The following is a 23818-nucleotide window of genomic DNA, read 5'->3' as shown; positions in this document are numbered from 1 at the left end:
TGTCTCCTTTGCATCAATTTTGAGACCTCAGCCATGTCTTCCCAACCTTCTAATTTCACAGATCAAAATGGGGACGACCCCAAACTGGAGTGGTGGGCAGAGCTGGGGGTAAAGGCTTGTGGCTTCATAGCCTTGCCTGGCAGACAAACACAATTCAGATGCAAAGAAGCCACAAGCAGGAAACAAGAGTGCAAGCGGATGGCACCTAGTGTCACTGGGAGCTTCAGAGGGAGTCTGCAAACGTCCCCCTCCTTCTTCAATGGACTTGGCCACCAACGAGGGCCCTGGGCTCAGTGCTCAGGCTGTGGGGGCTCAAATCAAAGGGGCAGTTGAGTGGGTCATGCTCTGGGCTGTTTTCTGCATCTGGGTCAGAAAAACGAAAAGCATGCCTACTGGATGGGGGATACGCTTCTAGGTAGCACTGTGTGTGAACGAGACCTTGGGCTACTTGTGGATTGTAAACTAAACATGAGCAGGCAGTGTGATGCAGCGGTAAAAAAGGCAAATGCCATTTTGGGCTGTATCAACAGAGGCATCACATCAAAATCACAAGATGTCATAGTCCCATTGTATACGGCACTGGTCAGACCACACCTGGAGTACTGTGTGCAGTTCTGGAGGCCTCACTTCAAGAAGGACATCGATAAAATTGAAAGGGTACAGAGGAGAGCGACGAAGATGATCTGGGGCCAAGGGACCAAGACCTATGAAGATAGATTGAGGGACTTGGGAATGTTCAGCCTGGAGAAAAGGAGGCTGAGAGGGGACATGATAGCCCTCTTTAAGTATTTGAAAGGTTGTCACTTGGAGGAGGGCAGGATGCTGTTTCTGCTGGCTGCAGAGGAAAGGACACGCAGTAATGGGTTTAAACTTCAAGTACAACGATATAGGCTAGATATCAGGAAAAAGTTTTTCTCAGTCAGAGTAGTTCAGCAGTGGACTAGGCTGCCTAAGGAGGTGGGGAGCTCCCCCTCACTGGCAGTCTTCAAGCAAAGGTTGGATACACACTTTTCTTGGATGCTTTACGATGCTAAGGGCTGATCCTGCATTGGGCAGGGGGTTGGACTAGATGGCCTCTATGATTCTATCATCCGCCTTCAACAATGGGAAAGTTTTTTCATTCATCATTTGAATACTGTGTTGCTGTAAAAGTCAGTTTTGGCTATTTACTTTAATGAATCTGGCCCCTTTAAATAACTGACTACCTGTAACTGTGATTCCGTGATTCTAAAGAGTGTGTCAAGTAGACATAAAGCGTTTGCATCCTGCATTTATATCATGTAGAGAAGAGCTGTGTTTTTACCCCCCTTTTCACTATCCAAAAGAATCCCCAAAGGGCTTTCAAACGCCTTTCTCTTCCTCTCCCCACGTTAGACATTGTGGGGCTGAGAGAGCTCTAACAGAACTGCTCTGCAAGAATATCCCTTTCATAGCCTTTTTCAACCTATTGACTGTGAAGGAGCCCCTGAAATAGATCTTCCTAGAAGTGATGACAGCTGACCTTACCCCCCTGGAAGTGACATGGCCCCAGGCATGACATCACCCTTCGCACCCTTCGCCCTTCTCTCCCCCCACCCCCACCCCTGACTCTGCCCCATATTGGCTTGAAAGAATGGGGAGAGTGGGGAAGACCGCCCAGACCATGACCCACTCAGCTGCCCCAACAGCCTGAGCACTGAGCCCAGCGCCCTAGTTGGTGGCCAAGTCCATTGAAGAAGGAGGGGAACGTTTGCAGACTCCCTCTGAAGCTCCCCGTCCCAATAGTCTAAAGAATATTGAGGTAGAGAACTGTGATTCTTTAATCTTTGTAATATTTTTTAAAAATCCAAAAATATAAAAAGAATTTCTACACTCTGTGGGGAATGCTCTATTCATCACATGCTGATCTGAGAACTATTCAGCCCCCTCACAGCCTGTCAGATTCTATAATAAAACTGGCAGCACCTTGCAGTATTTTGCAGCTACCAAGAGGAGCACTTGAGCAGCCGAAGAACTTCAGCTGGGGGGAGGAATGTGCTTCCTGGAAGGTTGACTGGGGGGTCGTTGGTCTTCTCAGGGTATCCCTGTATTACCGTGCAATAAAGTGGAGAGAAAAGCACATGAAATCTCATTGTATATCTTTTAACATGTGGAACTATGAATATTTTGTTACACCTTGATTATAATGTGAGGTTTGAATCCAACAAAAGATGGCAGAAAGCAAACTTTGAAACAAGATTTACCACAAATTATGTGCTGTTCATGGAGCATGAATGGATCTCTGTGAGGGTTCTACCACCATGAACTTCCACCATGAACTTTTAAAGCAGTGGTGAACCGGTGTGATATTGTGGTATGAGATTTCTTTAGACTACTCAAAAACACAAGCCTTGACTGGGTGCAAAAGGCTAGTTTTATTGAAAGCAAGCAAGCTACCCCAACAATACCTCGTCAGAACTAAGACATGGCAGGTTAAACTCAGCATATAACACTCCAACCCCCCCCCACCCCATGGGAACCTGTGGAACAGGGGAGATCTTCAATAGGACCCATTATGAATGGGGGTTTTAGCGCACATTCGGGGTGGAATGGCGGCGAATAAAATCACCGATAACGCACGGAGCCGGCTGCAACCGGCCACAGCTTCGGTGCATGCCGCCGAAAAAGCCGCGTCAGTGAAACGCGGAAGAAAGCGCAGCTTCCGGGTGACCGGGGCGCAACCAGAAGCGGCGCCCAGATCGCCGCATGCATAATCGGTTACTCTGGGGTTTGCCGCCGTCGCGCCCCGCCCCGTGCATAACCGGTGTGCGTCGCATCTTCCCCCTCCGCGTTTTCCATGTGACCCGAAATCGCCGTTTCGGCGGCCGTGCATAATGGGCCTAGGCCAGGCAGTCCCACATCCAAGTCTGAAGGGCTGCATTCCAGAGACAAGAGGAGATGGATGGGGGTGAAAGTGAAAAGAAAGAGCCACAGCAATAAACTCGCTATGGGCCCTGCAGCTACATGTCTAACAAATGTTAATAATCATGGCAGAAGTATGGCACTGCTGATATCCCACCACTTCAAACTTGACTTCCCACCGCCTCCGACTCAGGAGAAAACTTGACGGGGTAGGCAGAGTGAAAGTCCCAGACCAGCTTGGGTGCCTGCCCATGGGCAGCTTCCACCTATTCCTGCTCCTCCAATGGGAATTCCTTCAAGTCCATCAGATACTGCAATTTCATCCCTGTGAAAATGAGAGTTCAGTATCTTGCTGACTTCATATGTTCATCTACATAGATAGGAATCAGAGTGTCAGGGGCAGCATGCTATTTAGAGCGTGGTGGAGCATGCTTCAATGAAAGACAGAATGAACATTTTTATAAGCCTATGTATGGGCCAACTCCACAGTGACCTCATTGACCACCCAGAATACTGTGAATGGACCCAGCCTCTAAAAATTTCCAAATATGGAGAACCTGCCACCTCCCGATGAAGCCTGTTCCACTGAGAAACTGATCTAACTGCCAGGAACTTCTTCCTGATATTTAGACGGAATTTCTTTTGCTTTGGAGGAGCTGGGAGGAGAACATTATCTCAGAAGCTGACTCAGGAGCTGACTGCTAGCTCCGCCGTCTGCTGAGTAGGCCTTTGTGCTATAAAAGGCTCTTGCTTGCCAGAGGAAGGCAGTGCTTTGGAGGAGCTGGGAGGAGAACATGATCTCAGGAGCTGACTCAGGAGCTGACTGCTAGTTCTGCCCTTTGTGCTATAACAAGCACAAAATAGGCCTTTGTGCTATAAAAGGCTCTTGCATATCAGAGCAAGCAAACCCCAACACAAACATAACCCAAAAGACTCTTGGGGTCTGAATTAAACCATAATACTCTGTAAGGAGCCAAGAGCAAGAGCTAAAGGACTCTTGGCTGTTGGCTTTTCGCCTGGGGATCAAGCCGAAGGTTTCAGTGAAGTGTAGGACTGTTTGTGGAGCACTTTAGATGAATCAAAGTGGCATGAAGACTGAAGAAGGTTGCGTAGTGACATGTACCATTTGCAGAATGTTTGTCTTTTTACCTCAGGGGGACAATTTTAACAAATGCAGCAAGTGCCAATTAGTGGCTCTGCTGGAGGAGAAGGTCTGCGAAGAGAAACGATTGATTACACTGCAGGAGGAGGGAAATCTATCGAAACAAAATCAGGAGCACCTAATACAGGAGGGTAATCATTGGATAAATTTGCCAGCAAATTTGGAAAAATCAACAATGGCCACAGGATTGGAAAAGGTCAGTTTACATTCCAATGCCAAAGAATGTTCAAACTACCGCACCTAAGCTCCTATTTCTCATTTCTCATGCTAGCAAAGTTATGCTCAAAATCCTACAAGCTAGGCTCCAGCAATATGTGGACCGAGAACTTCCAGAAGTACAGGCAGGATTTCTAAGAGGCAGAAGAACTAGAGATCAAATTGCCAACATACGCTGGATCATGGAGAAAGCTAGGGAGTTACAGAAGAACATCTACTTTTGCTTCATTGACTATGCTAAAGCCTTTGATTGTGTGGAGCACAACATATTGTGGCAAGTTCTTAAAAAGATGGGAATACCAGAGGATCTTATTTCTCTCTTAAGAAACCTATATGCAAGTCAAGAAGCAACAGTGAGAACCGGGCATGGAATCACTGATTTGTTCAAAATTGAGAAAGGAGTTTGGCAAGGCTGTATACTGTCGCCTTGCCTATTTAACTTGTATGCAGAGCACATCATGAGAAATGCGGGATTAGAGGAGTCACAAATTGGGATCAAGATTGCAGGGAGAAATATCAACAACCTCAGATATGCAGATGATACCACTCTAATGGCAGAAAGCAAAGAGGAACTGAAGAGCCTGTTGATGCGGGTGAAGGAGGAGAGTGCCAAAGTTGGCTTGAAACTCAACATCAAGAAAACGAAGATCATGGCATCCGGCCCTCTCAATTCCTGGCAAATAGATGGGGAAGAAATGGAGGTAGTGACCAATTTTATTTTCCTCGGCTCCAAGATCACTGCAGATGGGGACTGCAGCAAAGAAATTAAAAGACGCTTGCTCCTGGGGAGGAAAGTTATGGCAAATCTAGACAGCATCCTAAAAAGCAGAGACATCACCCTGCCAACAAAAGTGCGTTTAGTCAAGGCTATGGTATTCCCAGTTGCAATGTATGGCTGTGAAAGTTGCACCATAAGGAAGGCCGAGCGTCAAAGAATTGAGGCTTTTGAACTGTGGTGCTGGAGAAGACTCTTGCGAGTCCCTTGGACTGCAAGGCGAACAAACCAGTCAGTCCTAGAGGAGATCAGCCCAGACTGCTCCTTAGAAGGCCAGAACCTGAAGATGAAGCTCAAATACTTTGGCCACCTCATGAGAAGGAAGGACTCCCTGGAGAAGAGCCTAATTCTGGGAGCGATTGAGGGCAAAAGAAGAAGGGGACGACAGATAATGAGGTGGCTGGATGGAGTCACTGAAGCATTAGGTGCAAACTTAAATGGACTCAGGGGAATGGTAGAGGGCAGGAAGGCCTGGAGGATTATTGTCCATGGGGTCGCGATGGGTCGGACGTGACTTCGTACCTAACGACAACTATAATTGGAAGAATGTTACACATAGGAGTAGAAGATCTGACCCACTGATGTTCAGCAATCGGTTTCAAGGTCTGCCTGAAGAAGTTGATTCTTCCTGAACCCAGGAGCATGTGCAATCCCCCATGAAGAGCAAGCCCCAACATAGACCAGGAAAAAAGTCACAGGCCCCCACAGGTGAGATTTCTAGGTCTTCTCCCACATGGACCCCACAAAGCTCAGGAAACATTTCACAGTCCTGCACAAGAAAGAGTTTTAGTTCTGCTCCCAAGGGTACGAAGAAACGGGTACTGGTAATTGGGGATTCCTTGCTAAGAGGTGTAGAGGCCGAAGTGTGTAGACCAGACTTGTTGTCTCGAGAGGTCTGCTGCCTACCTGGTGCACATATCAAGGATGTCAAAGAACAGCTGGACAGGCTCATCAAGCCCCCAGATCATTAGCCCTTCTTTCTCATCCATGTAGGAACAAATAATACTGCCCAGCAGAACATGGAACATATTAAGAAAGACTTTGTGGATCTGGGGGAAAAGGTAAAGGACCTGGGAGGACAGGTTGTGTTTTCATCAGTCCTTCCTGTAAGTGGCCGAGGCATAGGAAGAGGGAGAAAAATTATGCAAGTAAATGACTGGCTACATCAATGGTGTCGATGGGAATGGTTTGGATTTCTGGCTCATGGTCAACAATGTCAATATGAGGGGCTATTATCAGGAGACGGCGTGCACCTCACAAGGGAGGGAAAAAGAATTTTTGGGAGGACCTTTGCACACCTGGTGAACAGGGCTTTAAACTAGACACAAAGGGGGAGCAAGACGTAAATTCAGAACTTGGTGTGATGGCAAGATCAGAACATGAGAAGATCTCAAATCCACAGGGAATGTTACATAAGCAGGGAACTACCAGCTTACAAGGAAGTTGAAAAACCAAAACCATGAGGCACAGAAAGGATGGACTATTATTATTATTATTATTATTATTATTATTATTATTATTATTATTATTATTATTATTATTATTATTATTATTATTATTATTATTAATTTTTAGACCGCCCTTCTCCCAATAGGTCTCAGGGCGGCTTACAACATAAATAGTTAAAACACAATAAAATGATGTCTCTACACTATGATGTCTCTACACCAATGCACAGAGTATAGGAAACAAGCAGGAGGAACTAGTAGTTGTAATAGAGGAAGGGGGCTATGACCTAATAGGAATCACAGAAACTTGGTGGGATAATACTCACAACTGGAATACTAAAATTGAGGGGTACAATCTATTCAGAAGGGACAGACAAGAAAAGAAGGGGGGAGGTGTAGCAATATATATTAGGAATCTTTATACTTTTGAAGAAATACAGGTACCCGAGCATGAAAGTTCAGTTGAGTATATTTGAGTAAATATAAAAGGAGTAGGAAATGAGAGTGGTATTATTGAGGGCGTCTGCTATAGACCTCCAAGCCAGTCAGAGGACTAGAATGAGATACTGCTAGACCAAATTACACAATTTTCAAAAAAACAATTGTCATGGGTGACTTCAATTACCCAGATATCTGTTGGAAGACCAACTCTGCTAAAAATGCAAATTCGGTTTAATTCTTAACTTGTCTTGCCGACAGCTTCATTCCCCAGAAAGTAGAGAGGGGAACCAGGGGCTCTGGTATTTTTGACATTATTCTCATCAATAGGGAAGAACTGGTAGATGAGGTGGAAGTAGTGGGCACACTTGGTAGCAGTGACCATGTGCTTTTGGAATTTTCAATCGGGGGAAAGAGAAAACCTTTACGTAGTCGTACGTATAGACTGGACTTCAGGAAAGATGATTTTAAGAGACTTAAAGGTATGTTGTGTAGAGTCCCGTGGTCAGAAAGAGATGGGAGTCCAAGAGGGCTGGGAGTTTCTTAAAAGTGAAATACTGAAGGCTCAATCACAAACAATTCCCTTGAGAAGAAGAGATGGAAGGAGCCTAAGGAAGCCAAGATGGCTTCATAAGCAGTTGTCAAAAGATTTGAGGAATAAAAAAGAGTCATTTAGGAAATGGAAGGAAGGCCTTATTACCATGGATGAGTATAAACAAATAACCAATGATTTTAGAGGGAGTGTTAAAAAAGCTAAAGCTCAATAGGAGCTTAGGCTAGCAAGAAATGCTAAACATAAGAAGGCTTTTTAAATTATATTTCAAGCAAGAAAAAGAATAGGACCACTGTGAGGACAAGAAAGTGAAAATATAACAGATGATGAAGAGAGGGCTGAACTGCTTAACTCTTATTTCTCCTCGGTCTTCTCTTGTGAGGGAAATAGTGGTCAATGTGGCAAAAATATAACACAACACGGGGGACGGGAATGGTGGCCTATGATCAGTGTTGGAAGAGTCCACAAACACCTAGTTTCTTTCAAAGTCTTCTGGGCCACATGAACTGCATCCAAGGGTACTAAAAGCACTTGGAAGTGTCATAGAATCACAGAATCATAGAGTTGGATGGGGCCATACAGGCCATCTAGTCCAACCCCCTGCTCAACGCAAGATCAGCCCTAAGCATCCTAAAGCATCCAAGAAATGTGTGTATTTGCTTGAAGACTGCCAGTGAGGGGGAGCTCACCACCTCCTTAGGCAGCCTATTCCACTGCTGAACTACTCTGACTTGAAAATTTTCCCCCTGATATCTAGCCTATATCGTTGTACTTGAAGTTTAAACCCATTACTGCGTGTCCTCTCCTCTGCAGCCAACAGAAACAGCATCCTGCCCTCCTCCAAGTGACAACCTTTCAAATACTTAAAGAGGGCTATCATGTCCCCTCTCAACCTCCTTTTCTCCAGGCTGAACATTCCCAAGTCCCTCAACCTTTCTTCATAGGGCTTGGTCCCTTAGCCCCAGATCATCCTTGTTGCTCTCCTCTGAACCCTTTCAATTTTATCTACGTCCTTCTTGAAGTGAGGCCTCCAGAACTGCACATAGTACTCCAGGTGTGGTCTGACCAGTGCCGTATACAATGGGACTATGACATCTTGTGATTTTGATGTGATGCCCCTGTTGATACAGCCCAAAATGGCATTTGCCTTTTTTACCGCTGCATCACACTGCCTGCTCATGTTTAGTTTACAATCCACAAGTACCCGAAGGTCTCGTTCACACACAGTGTTACCTAGAAGTGTATCCCCCATCCAGTATCCCCCATCCCCTTCCTTCTCATCCATGTAGGAACAAATAATACAGCCTAGCTGAACATGGAACATATTAAGAAAGTCTTTGTGGATCTGGGGGGAAAGGTAAAGGACCTGGGAGCACAGGTTGTGTTTTCATCAGTCCTTCCTGTAAGTGGCCGAGGCATAGGAAGAGAGAGAAAAATCATGCAAGTAAATGACTGGCTACGTCAGTGGTGTCTTCTGGAAAGGTTTGGATTTCTGGATCATGGTCAACGATGTCAATATGAGGAGATGGTGTGCACCTCACACGGGATGGAAAAAGTATTTTTGGGAGAACCCTTGCACACCTGGTGAAGAGGGCTTTAAACTAAATCTGGGGAGTGAGACGTAAACTCAGAACCTGGCGTGATGGCAAGAACTGAAGATGAGAAGACCGCAAAGCTACTGGGAATGGCACTTAAGCAGGGAAATACTAACTTGCAAGGAAGTTCAAAATCCAAAACCATGGGCACACAAAGGATGGACTATGTCTCTACTCTAGAGCACAGACTATGGGAAGCCGGAGGAACCCGTAGTCCTAATAGAAGAAAGGGATTACGACCTAATAGGAATCTCCAACTATGATTCTATGATTCTATGAGAATGGTGGGCCAATTTATTGGCCAATTTATTCACAATAATTAATAAGACAGGGAAAATTCCAAAGGGTTGGGAGGTGGCAGTCATTGTACCCATATATAAAAAAGGGAATCTGAATGACCCAGCCAGTTATAGACCGATAAGTCTACTAAGCGTAATAAGCAAACTCTACGCAATTGCTGAGCATCAATAGCATTGCTCTTCTACTATGTGTAACAGCCTTCCATTTAATACCCCCCTGTTTTCAGTCCTCCAGTGTTTCTTTTGATAACTTTCCCTCCTCCTGCACTTTATGAGTTCTGTCCAAGAACTCTTCACCCCCCCCTTTATATATTGCAGCATGTTCAAGTGTTTCTCTGACAGCCTGGCTGCCCATCACCACTACTAAACTCTGGTGGGTGAGCCAGAACACTGTGTCCATTATCAACTCTGCCTTGCTTTGGTGTTTTGGGAGGTGTGACAAGGCATTGGCCAGGAACTGCTCCTTGCCTGGTTGAACATAAACAAGAACTGGAAATAAAGCTCCACCCATCTGAGCTGCTTGGGGGAGAGTTTCCGTGGTTCCTGGAGAGTCTGCAGATTCTTGTGGTCCATTAAGCTCAGGGTACCTCCTAACCAGGGCCACCAAGCAGTCAAAGGGCCAATTTGATGGCAGCTGGCTCATTCTCCCAAGTCAACCAGATGCACTCAGCATCATGACATTTTTCTGATGGGTACATGCTGGTGTACAATTGCCCACAATTTTATTTGTTTGTTTGTTTGTTAGATTTTTATACCGCCCTCCCATACGGCTCAGGGTGGTTTCCCCTGTTGGAGGAGGAATGCCCCTATCTGCACATCACTGGACTCCACTTTTACCACAAAGGGCTTGGATGGGTTGGCATGGCAGAAAATGGGCTCAATGAAGGCACGATGACACTGTGCCATCCACTGAAAGTGGGTCCCAGGCTATTTTGCCCCCACCCAACTCCCCTGCATCTTTAACAGCTCAGTTCCATGTAAAGCTTGCTATGAAATCCCGGGAGAAATCCTTCAGCTGGCACCATGTGCACGGTGGAGCCCAACCTGGCACATTATGCAACTTGGCTGGGCCAATGCCCAACCCTGTAACTTAGGACATCAAGGCACTCTATGGAACTTGCATTTGGATAACTTTGCATAGGTTTTTGCAGGAGGTTTTTGCACAGTTGTTAAAGTACCTCCCGAACTAGTTGGACATGCTCATCCTTGGTCTTTGAATATATTAAAAAGTAAACAAAGTACACCAGGACCCCCTTATACAAGTACCAGCAGAGGGGAGGGGATCAAGGTGGAGATAGCGTTTAGGCCCCATTAATCAGTACGCAGCCACAGGGTAACATCCTTCTTTTTAGGAAACAATACTGGCGTTGCCATGCTTGACATAGGTTCTTGTCTAGTAACTTCCGCAGTTCCTTCATCTCCTGCGGGCTCATGGAGTTGATTTTGGCCCTTAGCAGGGGCTCACCCAGTTTCAGTTCAATCTTACAGTCGGTTTTGCAACATTCCCTTTCCTTACAAACCTCCCCCATGTCCCTATATTCCTTGGGCAAAACGTTGAGCTCCTCCCTGCTCAGCCCATCCCACTCAGTCCTGGCCTCCCAGGTCATTAAACATCATTACACAGGAGCTCCAGCACACGCTGGGATCACAGATGAATAGAATCATACAATTATAGATTTGGAAGGGACCTCCAGGATCATATAGTCCAACCCCCTGCACAATTCAGGACACTCACAACTACCTGCCCACCCACAGTGACTCCAATTTCATGCCCAAGTGATCCCCTCATCAAAAATCTCCAGAATCCAGCCAGGCCTGGAGAAAATCCACCTACCATCTCACAGTCGTGATCAGCAATTCCCTGGGTCTGCAAGGAAGGGCCACAAGAGACAAGCCCACAAGCGCTGGCACATCCCCTCCTGCCCGCCCACTCCCCATCTGCCTAAGCTCATAACCTCAGCATTTCTGCCAGATGACTATCTAGCCTCTGCTTATAAACATCCAAAGAAGGCAAACTCACCACCTTCTGGGGAAGCCTGTTCCGCTGAGGAACTGCTCTAATTGCCAGGAACTTCTTCTGGATGTTTAGCCAAGAATTCTTTTGAATTAATTTCAACTCATTGGTTATGGTCCAACACTCTGGGGTGACAGAAAACAACTCTGCTCCATCTTCTCTATGACAGCCCCCCAAGTATTTGAAGATGGTCATCATATCACTTCTTATCATATCACCTCCAGGTTAAACAGACCAAGCTCCCCCAACCTTTCATCATACATCTTGGTCTCCAAAACCCTCTCCATCTCTGTTGCCCTCCTCTGAACATGCTCCAGTTTCTCTACATCCATGGTTCTCAACCTAGGCGTTGCGACCCCATTTGGGGTTGCCCGGCCTCTTCTATGGGGGTTTCCAGGTTGCTGGCTGCCGTGGCGGCGGCCGTGGCTTATGTGGCAGCGCCTTGCGGCAGCGGCAGACAACAAACGGCGGCCCCTGGTGGCAGCAGGCGGAGGCAGATGGAGGCAGGTGGTGGTAGTGGACGGTGGCTGGTGGATGTGGTCAGAGGTAGGGGAGCCATGGCATAGGCTGCCTCCATGCCACCTCGAATGTTGTGTGTGCGCGCAAGCCACCCCCACTGCCAAGTTTGGGGTCGCGGCGGTTAAAAGGTTGAGAACTGCTGCTCTACATCTTTCTTCAGTTGTAGTGCGCAAAACTGAACACAGGACTCCAAGTGAGGCCAAACCAGAGCAGAGTAAAGCGGTCCCATCACCTCCCGTGATCTGGACACGATACTCAGAATCACAGAATCATAGAGTTGGAAGGGGCCATACAGGCCATCTAGTCCAACCCCCTGCTCAATGCAGGATCAGCCCAAAGCATCCTAAAGCAAAGCATCCTACTCCAATTGATACAGCCCAAAATCTCATTTGCCTTTTTAGAGACTGAATCATAGAATCATAGAGTTGGAAAGGGCCATTCAGGCCATCTAGACTGCTGACTCATGTGCTGTGTGTGGTTTACTAAGACCTCCAGATCCTTTTCACATGTACTACTGAAGTAATGACAGACAGGAGGCTTCCTTCTCTCTCTCTCTCTGCTTGCCTGCTCTAGAGCTTGCCGTTCGCTTCTTTTATTCAGTTTTACAGTTCAGGAAAATCTTCCCAATACACAACTGCGGACAGAGGTTTGCAGACCTTGGGGTACTTGTGGATTGTAAGCTAAACATGAGCAGGCCGTGTGATGCAGCGGTAAAAAAGGCAAATGCCATTTTGGGCTGTATCAACACATCAAAATCACAAGATGTCATAGTCCCATTGTATACGGCACTGGTCAGACCACACTTGGAGTACTGTGTGCAGTTCTGGAGGCCTCACTTCAAGAAGGACGTAGATAAAATTGAAAGGGTACAGAGGAGAGCGACGAAGATGATCTGGGGCCAAGGGACCAAGCCCTATGAAGATAGGTTGAGGGACTTGGGAATGTTCAGCATGGAGAAAAGGAGGTTGAGAGGGGACATGATAGCCCTCTTTAAGTATTTGAAAGGTTGTCACTTGAAGGAGGGCAGGATGCTGTTTCTGTTGGCTGCAGAGGAGAGGACACACAGTAATGGGTTTAAACTTCAAGTACAACGATATAGGATAGATATCAGGAAAAAGTTTTTCACAGTCAGAGTAGTTCAGCAGTGGAAGGGGCTGCCTAAGGAGGTGGTGAGCTCCCCCTCACTGGCAGTCTTCAAGCAAAGCTTGGATACACACTTTTCTTGGATGCTTTAGGATGCTTAGGGCTGATCCTGCGTTGAGCAGGGGGTTGGACTAGATGGCCTGTATGGCCCCTTCCAACTCTATGATTCTATGATTTAAATGAAGTTTGCCAAAAGCCCCCCCCCCCCCCAAACAGCTGAGTGACTGGGAGCAACCTGTTCTCCACTAGTCTGCAATTTTTGAGGCTGTCTTGTGCAGACAACGTTTAAAGGGTCTTTAACGTTTAAAGGGACTGCACAAGACTGGCCTGCTTCCGTCATTCAGCTGTTTTTCTGGCGTCCTGCAAACCCTGCTTGAAGGCAGTGAGGCCCCTTTCCATGGGGTTTGTCGGGCCATGAACTGGTTTGGTTCATAGTTTGGTTTGTGGTTCAGTGACCCAATATGAATTGCACTTTCCCAGTTTGTGCCCATCCTTACTAAAGATTCCCCTGAATGGAGAGGGGCATGTTCCACAGTGGATGGGGTTCTGCCACTCAGGTCAACCGGGCCTACTCAGTCCTCTCCCACTGGAGAAAGGCTGAGTGGAATAGTTGGCTACTAGCCCTTGTGTCAAAGAATCCAGAATAGTTCAAGGGCTACTCCTAGACTTATTTTTGTAAGCCATACTGGCAGCTTCTCCAGTGACCCTCTTGTGTCCCTGTTGTGTTTCTCAGTCTTCACAGAGGCTGGTCAACAATGCCGGTTTCCTTTTCGACACAGTGGTGAGCTGTACTTCTCATGCATAACCAATGCATTTTCTATGAAGAAATGGTGAGTCTTTCTGACAACCTCAAGAATTTTTAAAATTAACATTTTAAAATGGTCAACCAGTTACGGATATTAAGGTTTCTATGGTTGTTATTCTGTTGCATCTTTTATTTTTAATTGAACTAAAATATTTTGAAATTCCAGAGAAAAAGAGGGTATAAAGCAAGTAAAATGAAGATAGATAAATAATGAAATAAGAGTGTTTAACATCCTGCAGACATCAGCAGGGTAGAATGCCCTTAAAGCTGCTGCCTCCTCCAGAAGAACCAACCTTTGCAGTATGGAAATCAGTTAAATTTAAATGAAAGAGAACCTTGAAGCCCTACAAGATTTCCAAGGGATGAATTAGGAGGGTCAGAGCTACTTTTTATCTGGCACTCAAAAGCTCATATTCTCAAAATCTTGCTGGTCTCTAAGCATCCACTGGACACTGATCAAACTGTTCTACTGCAAACCAACATGGCCTCCCCCTGAAACTATTTGAAGTAGAAAGGTTTGAGTTCAGTGGGACAAAGCTTAATTCTGGGTAGAAGCATTCATACACATGCATGGAATTTAACTTTGTTGCTCTTAAAGGAGTAAAACTTCAGAGCAACTTAGCTACACACCTGGTTCTATCTTCATGGGGATTAGTGATCATTCCAGTTATCTCCTACACCCAGCTGGAGGTTGGCAGCCCTCCCCTCCCCATTACAGTCAGTTTTTTATTCCAAGTCTACCCCAGTGGTTCAGTGCTCACAATGGGACAGACTTCCCTTGAAGCATTTTTTAACCTTTCCAGGTGTTCGACTACACACAATCACGACCGGGACAAAGAATGGGGGTTTTGTTCCACTTCATCTAATGAATCTCTAGGTATGTGAATTCTGTTTGGAATGCCTTTGTTAGTGATAAAATTTCAATTGTGCTGAGAGAGGCTTCAGTGGCCCTGCCCAGTTGGTGCAAAGCAAAGAAGCAACAAAGATTAAAGTGATCTTTAGCAGGGAAAAAAATGGAAGTGATTTAGCTCCTTCCCAAGAGCTGAACAAGAATGTTTGTGCAGATAAAGTGGAAAGACTGATGATGGAAGCCACCTTGGATCCCCATTATTTATTTTGTATTTATTTATTAATTAATTGATTTGCATCCCACCCCTCACAGTGACTCAGGATGGCTAGCAAGAATAAGGTTTACAATAAAGGTAAAGGTAAAGGTATCCCCTGTGCAAGCGCCGAGTCATGCCTGACCCTTGGGGTGACGCCCTCCAGCGTTTTCATGGCAGATTCAATACGGGGTGGTTTGCCAGTGCCTTCCCCAGTCATGATCGTTTACCCCCCAGCAAGCTGGGTACTCATTTTACCGACCTCGGAAGGATGGAAGGCTGAGTCAACCTTGAGCCGGCTGCTGGGATCGAACTCCCAGCCTCATGGGCAGACACCTTCAGACAGCATGTCGCTGCCTTACCACTCTGCGCCACAAGAGGCTCAAGGTTTACAATAAACCCCCATAAATGAAAGAATAAAAGAATAGACTAATTAAAATACTGGATTGACATCACATTTCCTCCATAAAAACAACAACCCAAACCCTACCACGGTGCTCTCAGTGTGGGTATAATTGGGTGACTCAGGCAGAGATGGTAGATTTTTATCCCAGAGAGAGGGGGGGATGCATCTACGTCCACAGACATATGTATATTGGGGAAGGCCTGATGATAACTTCTACATGCAGTAGGTGCACGCTGGTTTCAACCAAAGGCTTGGTGGAAGAGCTCTGTTCTGCAGGCCCTGGGGGACTGTTGGAGTTCAGGCAAGATCCACTTGGGAGCTCTTTCCACCAAGCTGGGGCCACAGCCAAAAAGACCATGGCCCTGGTCGAGGCCAGGTGCACCTCTTTGGGGCCACAGACCACCAGCCTGATGGCATTGGCTGAGCTGTTAACTTCTGTTATATACCCCAAGCAATCTGCAGGTTAAGCCCCAAAAGAGAGCAGGATCGGTAGGTGGTACACTGAGGGTTTATCTCTCCCCAAGCACAATGAAGACACAGTAAAGTGAATACATTTAAAGTTTATTTAGGGATTAGAAAGGGCTACAGACTTGCAGTTAGAAACACTTCAAAATAGCAGTTCAAAAGAGATTCATCACTGAATTCTGATAGCACTTCAATGCAAATCCAGCCACATAGTGAGTACATGCATATATGCATGTGTTAGCAAAGCTTTACCTAACTCATTTAAAGTAATTAAAATGATTCCCCATATATTTTTAGATTACCAATACACAATCATGCAAATACAACATCCATCCTGAACAACCCCCCTAATTACTTGAATATCTTTGTAGTGAATGAGCAGCAATTTCATGGTTCATATCTACCTACCCTTTAGGATCCAGCATGGGCCTCAAGGCCAGAAGGAAGTAGGAACAATGCAGAATTTCTGAGAACTCTCCCAATGGTTCCCATCTTTTAAAGCTCCCTCACATTGATCCAACACCCAGTCACACTTTCTAAGCCAGTGCCACTCCAGTTCTTTTCACATCAATAAACCACACATCCCACAATACTCATCTCAGGTACCTTCCCCATTTGGCAAGGAAAGTCCCCGAAGTTATATAAAGCACTTGTCCATATATGGTCAATTTCCCCTTCCTCCTAACTGCCTAAACGTTGACCTAGACCACAAAAGTCCCCGAGAGTTGGAGGTGTGGCCAAGATGTCATCCTGTGAGGATTGCATTGCAATCACTGAAGCCTGACAGGGGCCAATTATGGAAGCAGTTGGCAGAAAAGAGGAGGGGTACGCAAACGCCACCTCACCTTTCTACCCAGGAAGTCTTAGGGAACTCTTGGAGCCGTCTCCAATCCTTTAGGGAGTATATCTCCCCGGATTACAGGCTGTCAGCATTTCGGGTCAAGAGGACGACCGCCATATTCTATCTTGGACTAATCTTCTAAGCTTGGAACGACCAGCTGATAAAAGCCGGAATTTACCTAGAGCATCTTTTTTTTCTCCAGCTTGAAGAGAGCAGAAGTCTGAGGAATGCAAAAAATGTGAGTGCTTTGCTTGTTATCCGCTCCTTCCAAGTTAGGCATTCCAACTCCCCCCCCCCCTTTTCGCCCGAACTAATTTACAAGAGAATTCTTTTTTCGGCCGGGAGGCAAGCCAGCTAAATACACTCGCTAAAACGGACAATGAAAGAGCTTGAGAATTTGTTAATGAGAGCTCAGGGGAAGTTTCTGAAAGAACACGGAGATTTTGCAAACTGATAACGTCTAAGCACCCGAACTCTTGCGAGACGAGACTTTATTACATAGTGCGTACAGAAATGGAAAATCTAACAAATGCACAGATGTTTTATTTGTTAAACAAAAGCAACTTAGAGATACTGAAAGCAGTTAAAAAGATTGAAAATGAAATTCAAGATACCAGGAAAGAGCTCTCAGATAGAATCGACGGTTTGAAGAAAACAGCTGATGAAAACACAAATCAGCTGGCAACATACCAAAGTCCAGATGCCAGACAACAGGAGTGGGAGTCAACATTGGAAGCAGAACCACAAGCTAGGAGCACTAAAATTAAAGACGTCCCAGAAGAACTTGGGAAAACAGATCTAAGGAAGGAAATTGCAAAAAGCCTGGAACACTACATGCAGGAGGAAGAGATCCGGATAGATAAAGTATACAGAGCCTACAAGCAAGAATCAACCAAGAGACTTTTTTTGGCCCTGACAGAAAAGCGGCCAGAAATACTCTATACAGGAACCATCAGGTGACACCGCTGAGTGGGGTGGATCAAGAAACACAAATACTTCAAGACCCGCAAGCAGATACATCATGGAAAAGAACACAATTTCATTTTCTGCAACCACCTGAAGAATGTGATGAACAGTGGAGCATTCACTTGGCTTCCTGTGGGAAAGACAGCAGCAGTAACTCTTAGGTCAGGGTCAATATATGAAGGGAACTGACTTTATACTACCTAAGACAATAATAGAATATATTCTCATAACAGATTATATTCTCATATGTATCAACAATTACTTTGCTAAGAAAGATGGTAACAACTTCTAGATTAGGATTAATATGTGATGGGAACTGAATATGTATGTTAAGAGGATGGCAAACTATACTTTCATATGTATCAATAATTATTTGGTTAGTTGATTGTCTTTTTTTCTTTATAATTGAAGCGATGGGAATTGAGCATGTACGTTTCAAGATAAGAATGGATTGTGTTTTTATATAGATTAATGATTACTCTGCTAGCCGCCTGCTTCCTTTTTTTCTCTCCATTTTTTTGTAAACTTAAAACAGCAATAACTTAGGTTAGGACTAACATGCAATGGTAACTGACTATATATTTCTTGAGATAATATCAGATTATACTATGTATGGTATACACGCATAGACAATGTATAGACTGTGTACTAATAATTATTTATTAGCTGGTCGTTTTTTTTTTTCTTTTTCTCTCTTTTACCTTTCTGTAAATGCTTTACATAACAACAAACAATAAAAATTTCAGAAACAAAAGTCCCCGAGAGTTTGGTCCGGTTCTATTGCACATATGGCATTCAGATTCAGATTCAGAGTCAAACTTTATTACAGTTGTTCAGACCAAGTTATATAAAGTTAATACATAAAAGACCAAAAGAATAGGGTCATTTGATATAATACAATCTAAAACAGACAATAAAATAGAACTTAAAATTATGCTACTTTAGAGCATCGGATTTTTATGATGATGGCACAAAACTTAGCCAGCTGAGTTGTCACCTGGGGGGACTCATCACTTAGCAGCCTCTTTGCTCGATTTACATCATGATGTTCTGGCAACTTTTAAAGGAGTGGCTCAATCAAGTTGCTACGAATGTCTACATAAGCAGGGCAGTGGAACAATATATGTTCTCTTCTATCAATTTTGCCATTCCCACAAAAACATTGTCTCTTATAGTGACCCTCTACAAGAGCTGAAGGCAAGACGGAGCATCTTGCAAGGGTAAAAGCCCATCTTTGTTTACTCATTACCACCCGAGACAGATAAGTGGCAGGAGCCAGAACATATCTTGTTTTAACTAGGGCCCAAAAAGTTGGAGCTTTACTCAGGTCCAGTTGACATCAATTGTCCCGTATCCGCTGCTTAACTAATGATGCAGCTTGATCATGAACAAGGGAGTGGTGAGCTATAAATATAATAATAATAATAATAATAATAATAATAATAATAATAATAATAATAATAATAATAATAATAATTTGGATAATAAGTGTATGGAGAAGCCCAGACTTTGGATTCCTCTGTGAACAGCCTTAGTCCAAGATGATTGGAAGTTGTCATTCAGGGTTAAAGAAACTATACCCTGTGGGTTATTGTCAGGATCAGTCCCTGCTCTCTGCCATGCTTGACTGGCAGTGAACCTAAGTGACTCCATCTTGAGATGCTGTGCCTTTTCTGAAATTTTCCCATGTAACCATGCCTGTAGTTTTCCTTTGCTTCCCCCTTTCTTTGATCCTTGCATTTTCACACTGCATAGTCTCCCCACTGTGAAACAATGTTGCCCAGTTCCTGCAAACATCTGATCAGCTAGCCTGAGGCGCCAGCCTGACCAAGGCCATGCTAACTTCAACACCATGGCAGGAAGCCTGGGATGGCACCTGGGTGAGGGGTTCCCCCTCCCTTGGGAACGCTTGGGTTTGGGCAGGAGAATTGTATTGATAACTGCTTGCTGTTATAGTGACCAGATCTAATTCCAATTAAAGCTTTCTTATAGAAGTTTGTGAGTTTTGTCGGCGCTTGACAGTAAGTCAAGACTCACAACGCCTTTCCTTCGACATGATGGCTATGTATGGAGGGGGCACCTTCCTAAGCAAAATCAGGGACGAGGAGGACGAGACGGCCGGTGGCCCCGATGGGGACCTCGGGATGCTCGGTCCGCTTGACCTGGGAGACTCCTCGAGCCGGGGAGGCCTGATGCTGATGCCTTTGGGCGCCAGGGCCCGATCCATCACACATACGCTGGTGCAATCCGGGATGGCTCGAGCGCTGGGGGGCCTCAGTCCTGCTCCCCAGTTCTTCTTGGAGCGGCATGTCACCGAGCAACGGCGGATGTCCTGGTTCGACGACCCCACCGGGCAGGCGCAATGGGCCCCGATGCTGCCAAAAGGAATCCTGGATTGCGACACAGCGACCGCGCTGGAGGTGCTGGACCTCCGCAACCGGGTGGGTCGCATGGGAGCCTGGCTCACTACCGTGACAAGTGAGCTAGGGGAGGACTCCCAGAAGATGACCCGGCCGCTTTCTGGCTGAACTTTGGAGGACCGTGGCCATCCCTGCAGAGAGGGCAGCAATTGCCCTACCGGCGGCTCCTGCACGTGAGGAGCAAGAAGGGGCCGCAGGAGCAGTGGGTGGCGCCGAAGAGCCACCACCCCGGGAGCCTACGCCGGAGGGCGAGGAGCCTATCGAGCCGGAGGCACTGGCAGGTGGCGCCGGGGAGCCACAGGAGCCTCGGCCGGACCAGGGAAAAGAGGGGGGGGACCCCAGGACCCGGGGCCACTACCGCGTGGAGACCGAGACCGAGTCGGGCGCTCACGCCCTCGTGTCCCTGCTGGGCGACCAGTGGCAGGGGAGTGGATAGAGGAGCCCGCCGGGAGACCACAGTTGCCACCGCAGTTGAGAGGGGCCAAGATCCATCGCCTTTACCGGTTCAAGACTTGTTTCACCGATGACCCCGAAATCTTACCTGGCATCCTGGTGGACCTCCAAGCCTACATGATGGATGTGGAATTCACCTTCCAGGACGATGCGGAGCGCATCCGTTTTGTCAGTGACTGCATGGATGGTGAAGCAGCCAAGTGGTTCATGGACCTGTACCGGTACGCCCCAATGGAGGTGCGCAACTATGATCGATTCATGCGCTGCATGAGGGAGCGGTTCGAGGACCCATTTGAACGAGAGACAGCGGAGGCTGGCCTGAAGTCGATCAAGCAAAGCACCATGTCGGTGAGCCAGTACACCCGGGAGTTTCGGAAACTGGCTGCGGCGGTCCCCCGCTGGAGTGAGCTCCAGCGTGTCCACACTTATCGTGAGGGGCTGAATGAGAGCCTGGCCCAAAAATGTCTACACCTAGACGACCCGGAGACGGTGATGGGTTGGGCTCGCCTGGCAGGCAAGGTGGATCAGAGCCTGCGGGTGGCGTAGGAACTAGGCGGTGGGAAGACCAAGGCGCCGGTGAAGACATCGACACCGAAGAAGACGGCCGCCCTGAAGGCACCTAAAGTGGATGCGATGGAACGCAACAGGGTTAGGGAAAAGGGGCTTTGCCTTGGCTGTGGAGGATAAGGCCACTTCCTCGTTCAGTGCCCATTGAAGAAGCAAACGCCAGTGCAGGGGGACAAGGCTGCCAGCAACCCGACAACTGTCGCCGTGAAGCTGGCGGGTGGGGCCCCGAAGCAGAAGGGGGACACCAAGAAGACCGTGCGCTCGCTACTTTGCAGTTGTTTCCGCGTGCGCGGGATCTCCCACGCCAACAGGTCCTGGACCTTCCCAGGGTCCATTTCTATTCCCCCACTAGGGACGCGAAAACCCAGGAACTCCATCGCCTCCCGGTGAAACTCACACTTCGAGAGTTTTGTGTACAAGTGATGCGCCCGCAGCCGGCGCAGCACTTCCTGGACCAAAGACACGCGTTCCGCAGGGTCTTCTGAATACACCAAAATATCATCCAGATAAACCAGGGCCCCCTTGTACAGCAGGTCATGCATGACCTCGTTAATCATATTCATGAACACGCCTGGAGCGCCAGCAAGGCTGAACGGCATGTCGGTGTACTCAAACTGTCCCAAGGGGGTGTTACACGCCGTCAGGTATTCATGCCCTTTCTTAATTCACACACGGTAGTATGCCTCCCTCAAGTCTAAACTTAACAATAAAATGTTAACAACAAATGTGAAATGCCCCTGTGTGTGAAAGGTGTCCGGGGTGTCCAAGTTGAATACAGACCAATCAGGGTGTAGTACTCTGATTGGGCCAGCCCCTACATTCGCCTCTCTCACAGGGGGTCTATTATGGGGAGAGGAAGGGAAGGCGATTTTAAACTGCTTAGAGACACCTGAGGCCTGCTTGGTGACTGTGGACCTTTCCCAGTTCTCAGAGTTCTTAGCCCCACTTCCCTCACAGGGTGTCTGTTATGGAGAGAGGAAAGGAAGGTGATTTTAAACTGCTTAGAGACACCTGAGGCCTGCTGCGTGACTGTGAGTCATTCCCAGTTCTCTCAGAGCTCTCAGCACCACTTGCCTCACAAGTGGTCTATTGTGGGGAGATGAAGGAGAAAGGTGTTTGTAAACTGATTCGTGACTCCTTTTGGTAGTAAACAGCAGGGTACAAAATCCATTTCTTCTTCTGAGGGGCAAAGAAGCATGTGAGCACATAACATTATATCAACTGTAAAAAAAATGGTGTAGGACCACAGAACAGGGAGGAATTGGTTGCCATGTAATCTCCCCCTAATAGTCTCCAGTCTGATTTTCCCTTCATATAACTGAAGACATGGCTCTTGAAAGCTCATCTGTAACCACTATGCCACAATTCCCAAAGTTCAGTCCTCTCCCATAATCAATGAATATTCCAAACCACAGGTTCGTGACACCCATCTCTCCATACTCCATACTCTCATTTGTCATCACACCACCACAATCCCCCACACAACACACATATTCAACCTTATGCCCTTACAGACTGGACAACTCCTCCCCTTACTCTTCCAAATGGCAAGCTCTCTCTATCTTAATCTTTTCCTCTCTACCTCCCTCTCTTTTTGGTATTTATCTCCCCCCTGCTAGTACCCGTTATATCAGCTACAATGAGCTTTAATTCTAGTGTAGCATATTACAAAAACTCCTCCACCACTTCTGTTCTCCAAGAAGTGTCAAAAAGAATGGGCAGAGGTTCAGATATTACATCTGCATGTTCTTTTAGTATCCTTGGATGCATTTCAACTGGCCCAGAAGACTTTGTTTAATTTGAAGAAACTAGTTTGTGGACTGCTCCAACAGTGATCCTAGGCCACCGTTCCCATCCCCCCTGTTTTGTTACGTTTTTGCCACACTGAGCACGATTTCCCTCACAAGAGAAGACTGAGGAGAAATAGGAGTTAAGCAGTTCAGCCCTCCATTTATCATCTGTAACAATTGCATTTTCTTGTCCTCGCAGTGATCCTAAGGTGTCCCTATTCTTTTCCTTACTTGAAATATAACTAAAGAACCCTTTTTGCTATGGTTAGCATTTCTTGCTAGTCTAAGCTCATATTGAGCTTTAGCTTTTCTAACAATCTCCATACAATTCAATATATTCAGCAGTGTGACCAGAACCAGATAGAATGAAATTAATTCAGAAGAAATTCTGTCTAAACATCCGGAAGAAGTCCCTGACAGTCAGAGTGGTTCCTCAGTGGAACAGGCTTCCTCAGGAGGTGGTGAGTTCTCCATCTTTGGAAATTTTTAAACAGAGACTAGATAGCCATCTGACAGAGAGGCTGATTCTGTGAAGATTCAAGGGGGTGGCAGGTTACTGTGGATGAGCGATAGAGTTTCATTGGAACCATTCCGCCACAGCCTCCAGGTATCTGGCCATCACAAGATAGTGCTGGGTGTCATTGGCATATTGCACGAAACCTCTCACCTTCTGGGTGAGAGGGCACATAAAGATGTTAAAGAGCATTTGAGAGAGGATGACATCTTTGGTTTGGTCTAGTGGTTAGGAGTGCGGACTTCTAATCTGGCATGCCAGGTTCGATTCTGCGCTCTCCCACATGCAACCAGCTGGGTGACCTTGGGCTCGCCACGGCACTGATAAAGCTATTCTGACCGGGCAGTGATATCAGGGCTCTCTCAGCCTCACCCACCCCACAGGGTGTCTGTTGTGGGGAGAGGAATGGGAAGGCGACTGTAAGCCACTTTGAGCCTCCTTCGGGT

General features: G+C 46.5%; 1 protein-coding gene across 6 annotated transcripts in view; it reads left to right on the top strand.

Moving 5' to 3' along the window:
* The window catches only part of HGFAC (HGF activator), a 68364-nt gene that overhangs the window by 5437 nt on the left and 39109 nt on the right, over positions 1 to 23818 (top strand). For 3 of the 6 annotated variants that reach the window (XM_077302472.1, XM_077302470.1, XM_077302471.1), the window contains exons 3-4: positions 13776 to 13872; positions 14651 to 14724. The exons of the other annotated variants lie outside the window; for them this stretch is intronic. In XM_077302472.1, the coding sequence (XP_077158587.1) occupies positions 13776 to 13872; positions 14651 to 14724 (171 nt within the window). The remainder of the gene's footprint in view (positions 1 to 13775; positions 13873 to 14650; positions 14725 to 23818) is intronic. 6 annotated transcript variants of the gene reach the window in all.

Source organism: Paroedura picta, chromosome 10, assembly GCF_049243985.1.
Source record: "Paroedura picta isolate Pp20150507F chromosome 10, Ppicta_v3.0, whole genome shotgun sequence".
Lineage (NCBI taxonomy): Eukaryota > Metazoa > Chordata > Lepidosauria > Squamata > Gekkonidae > Paroedura > Paroedura picta.
Note: the sequence above shows the minus strand (reverse complement) of the source record. Positions and strands in the feature narration are given on the sequence as shown.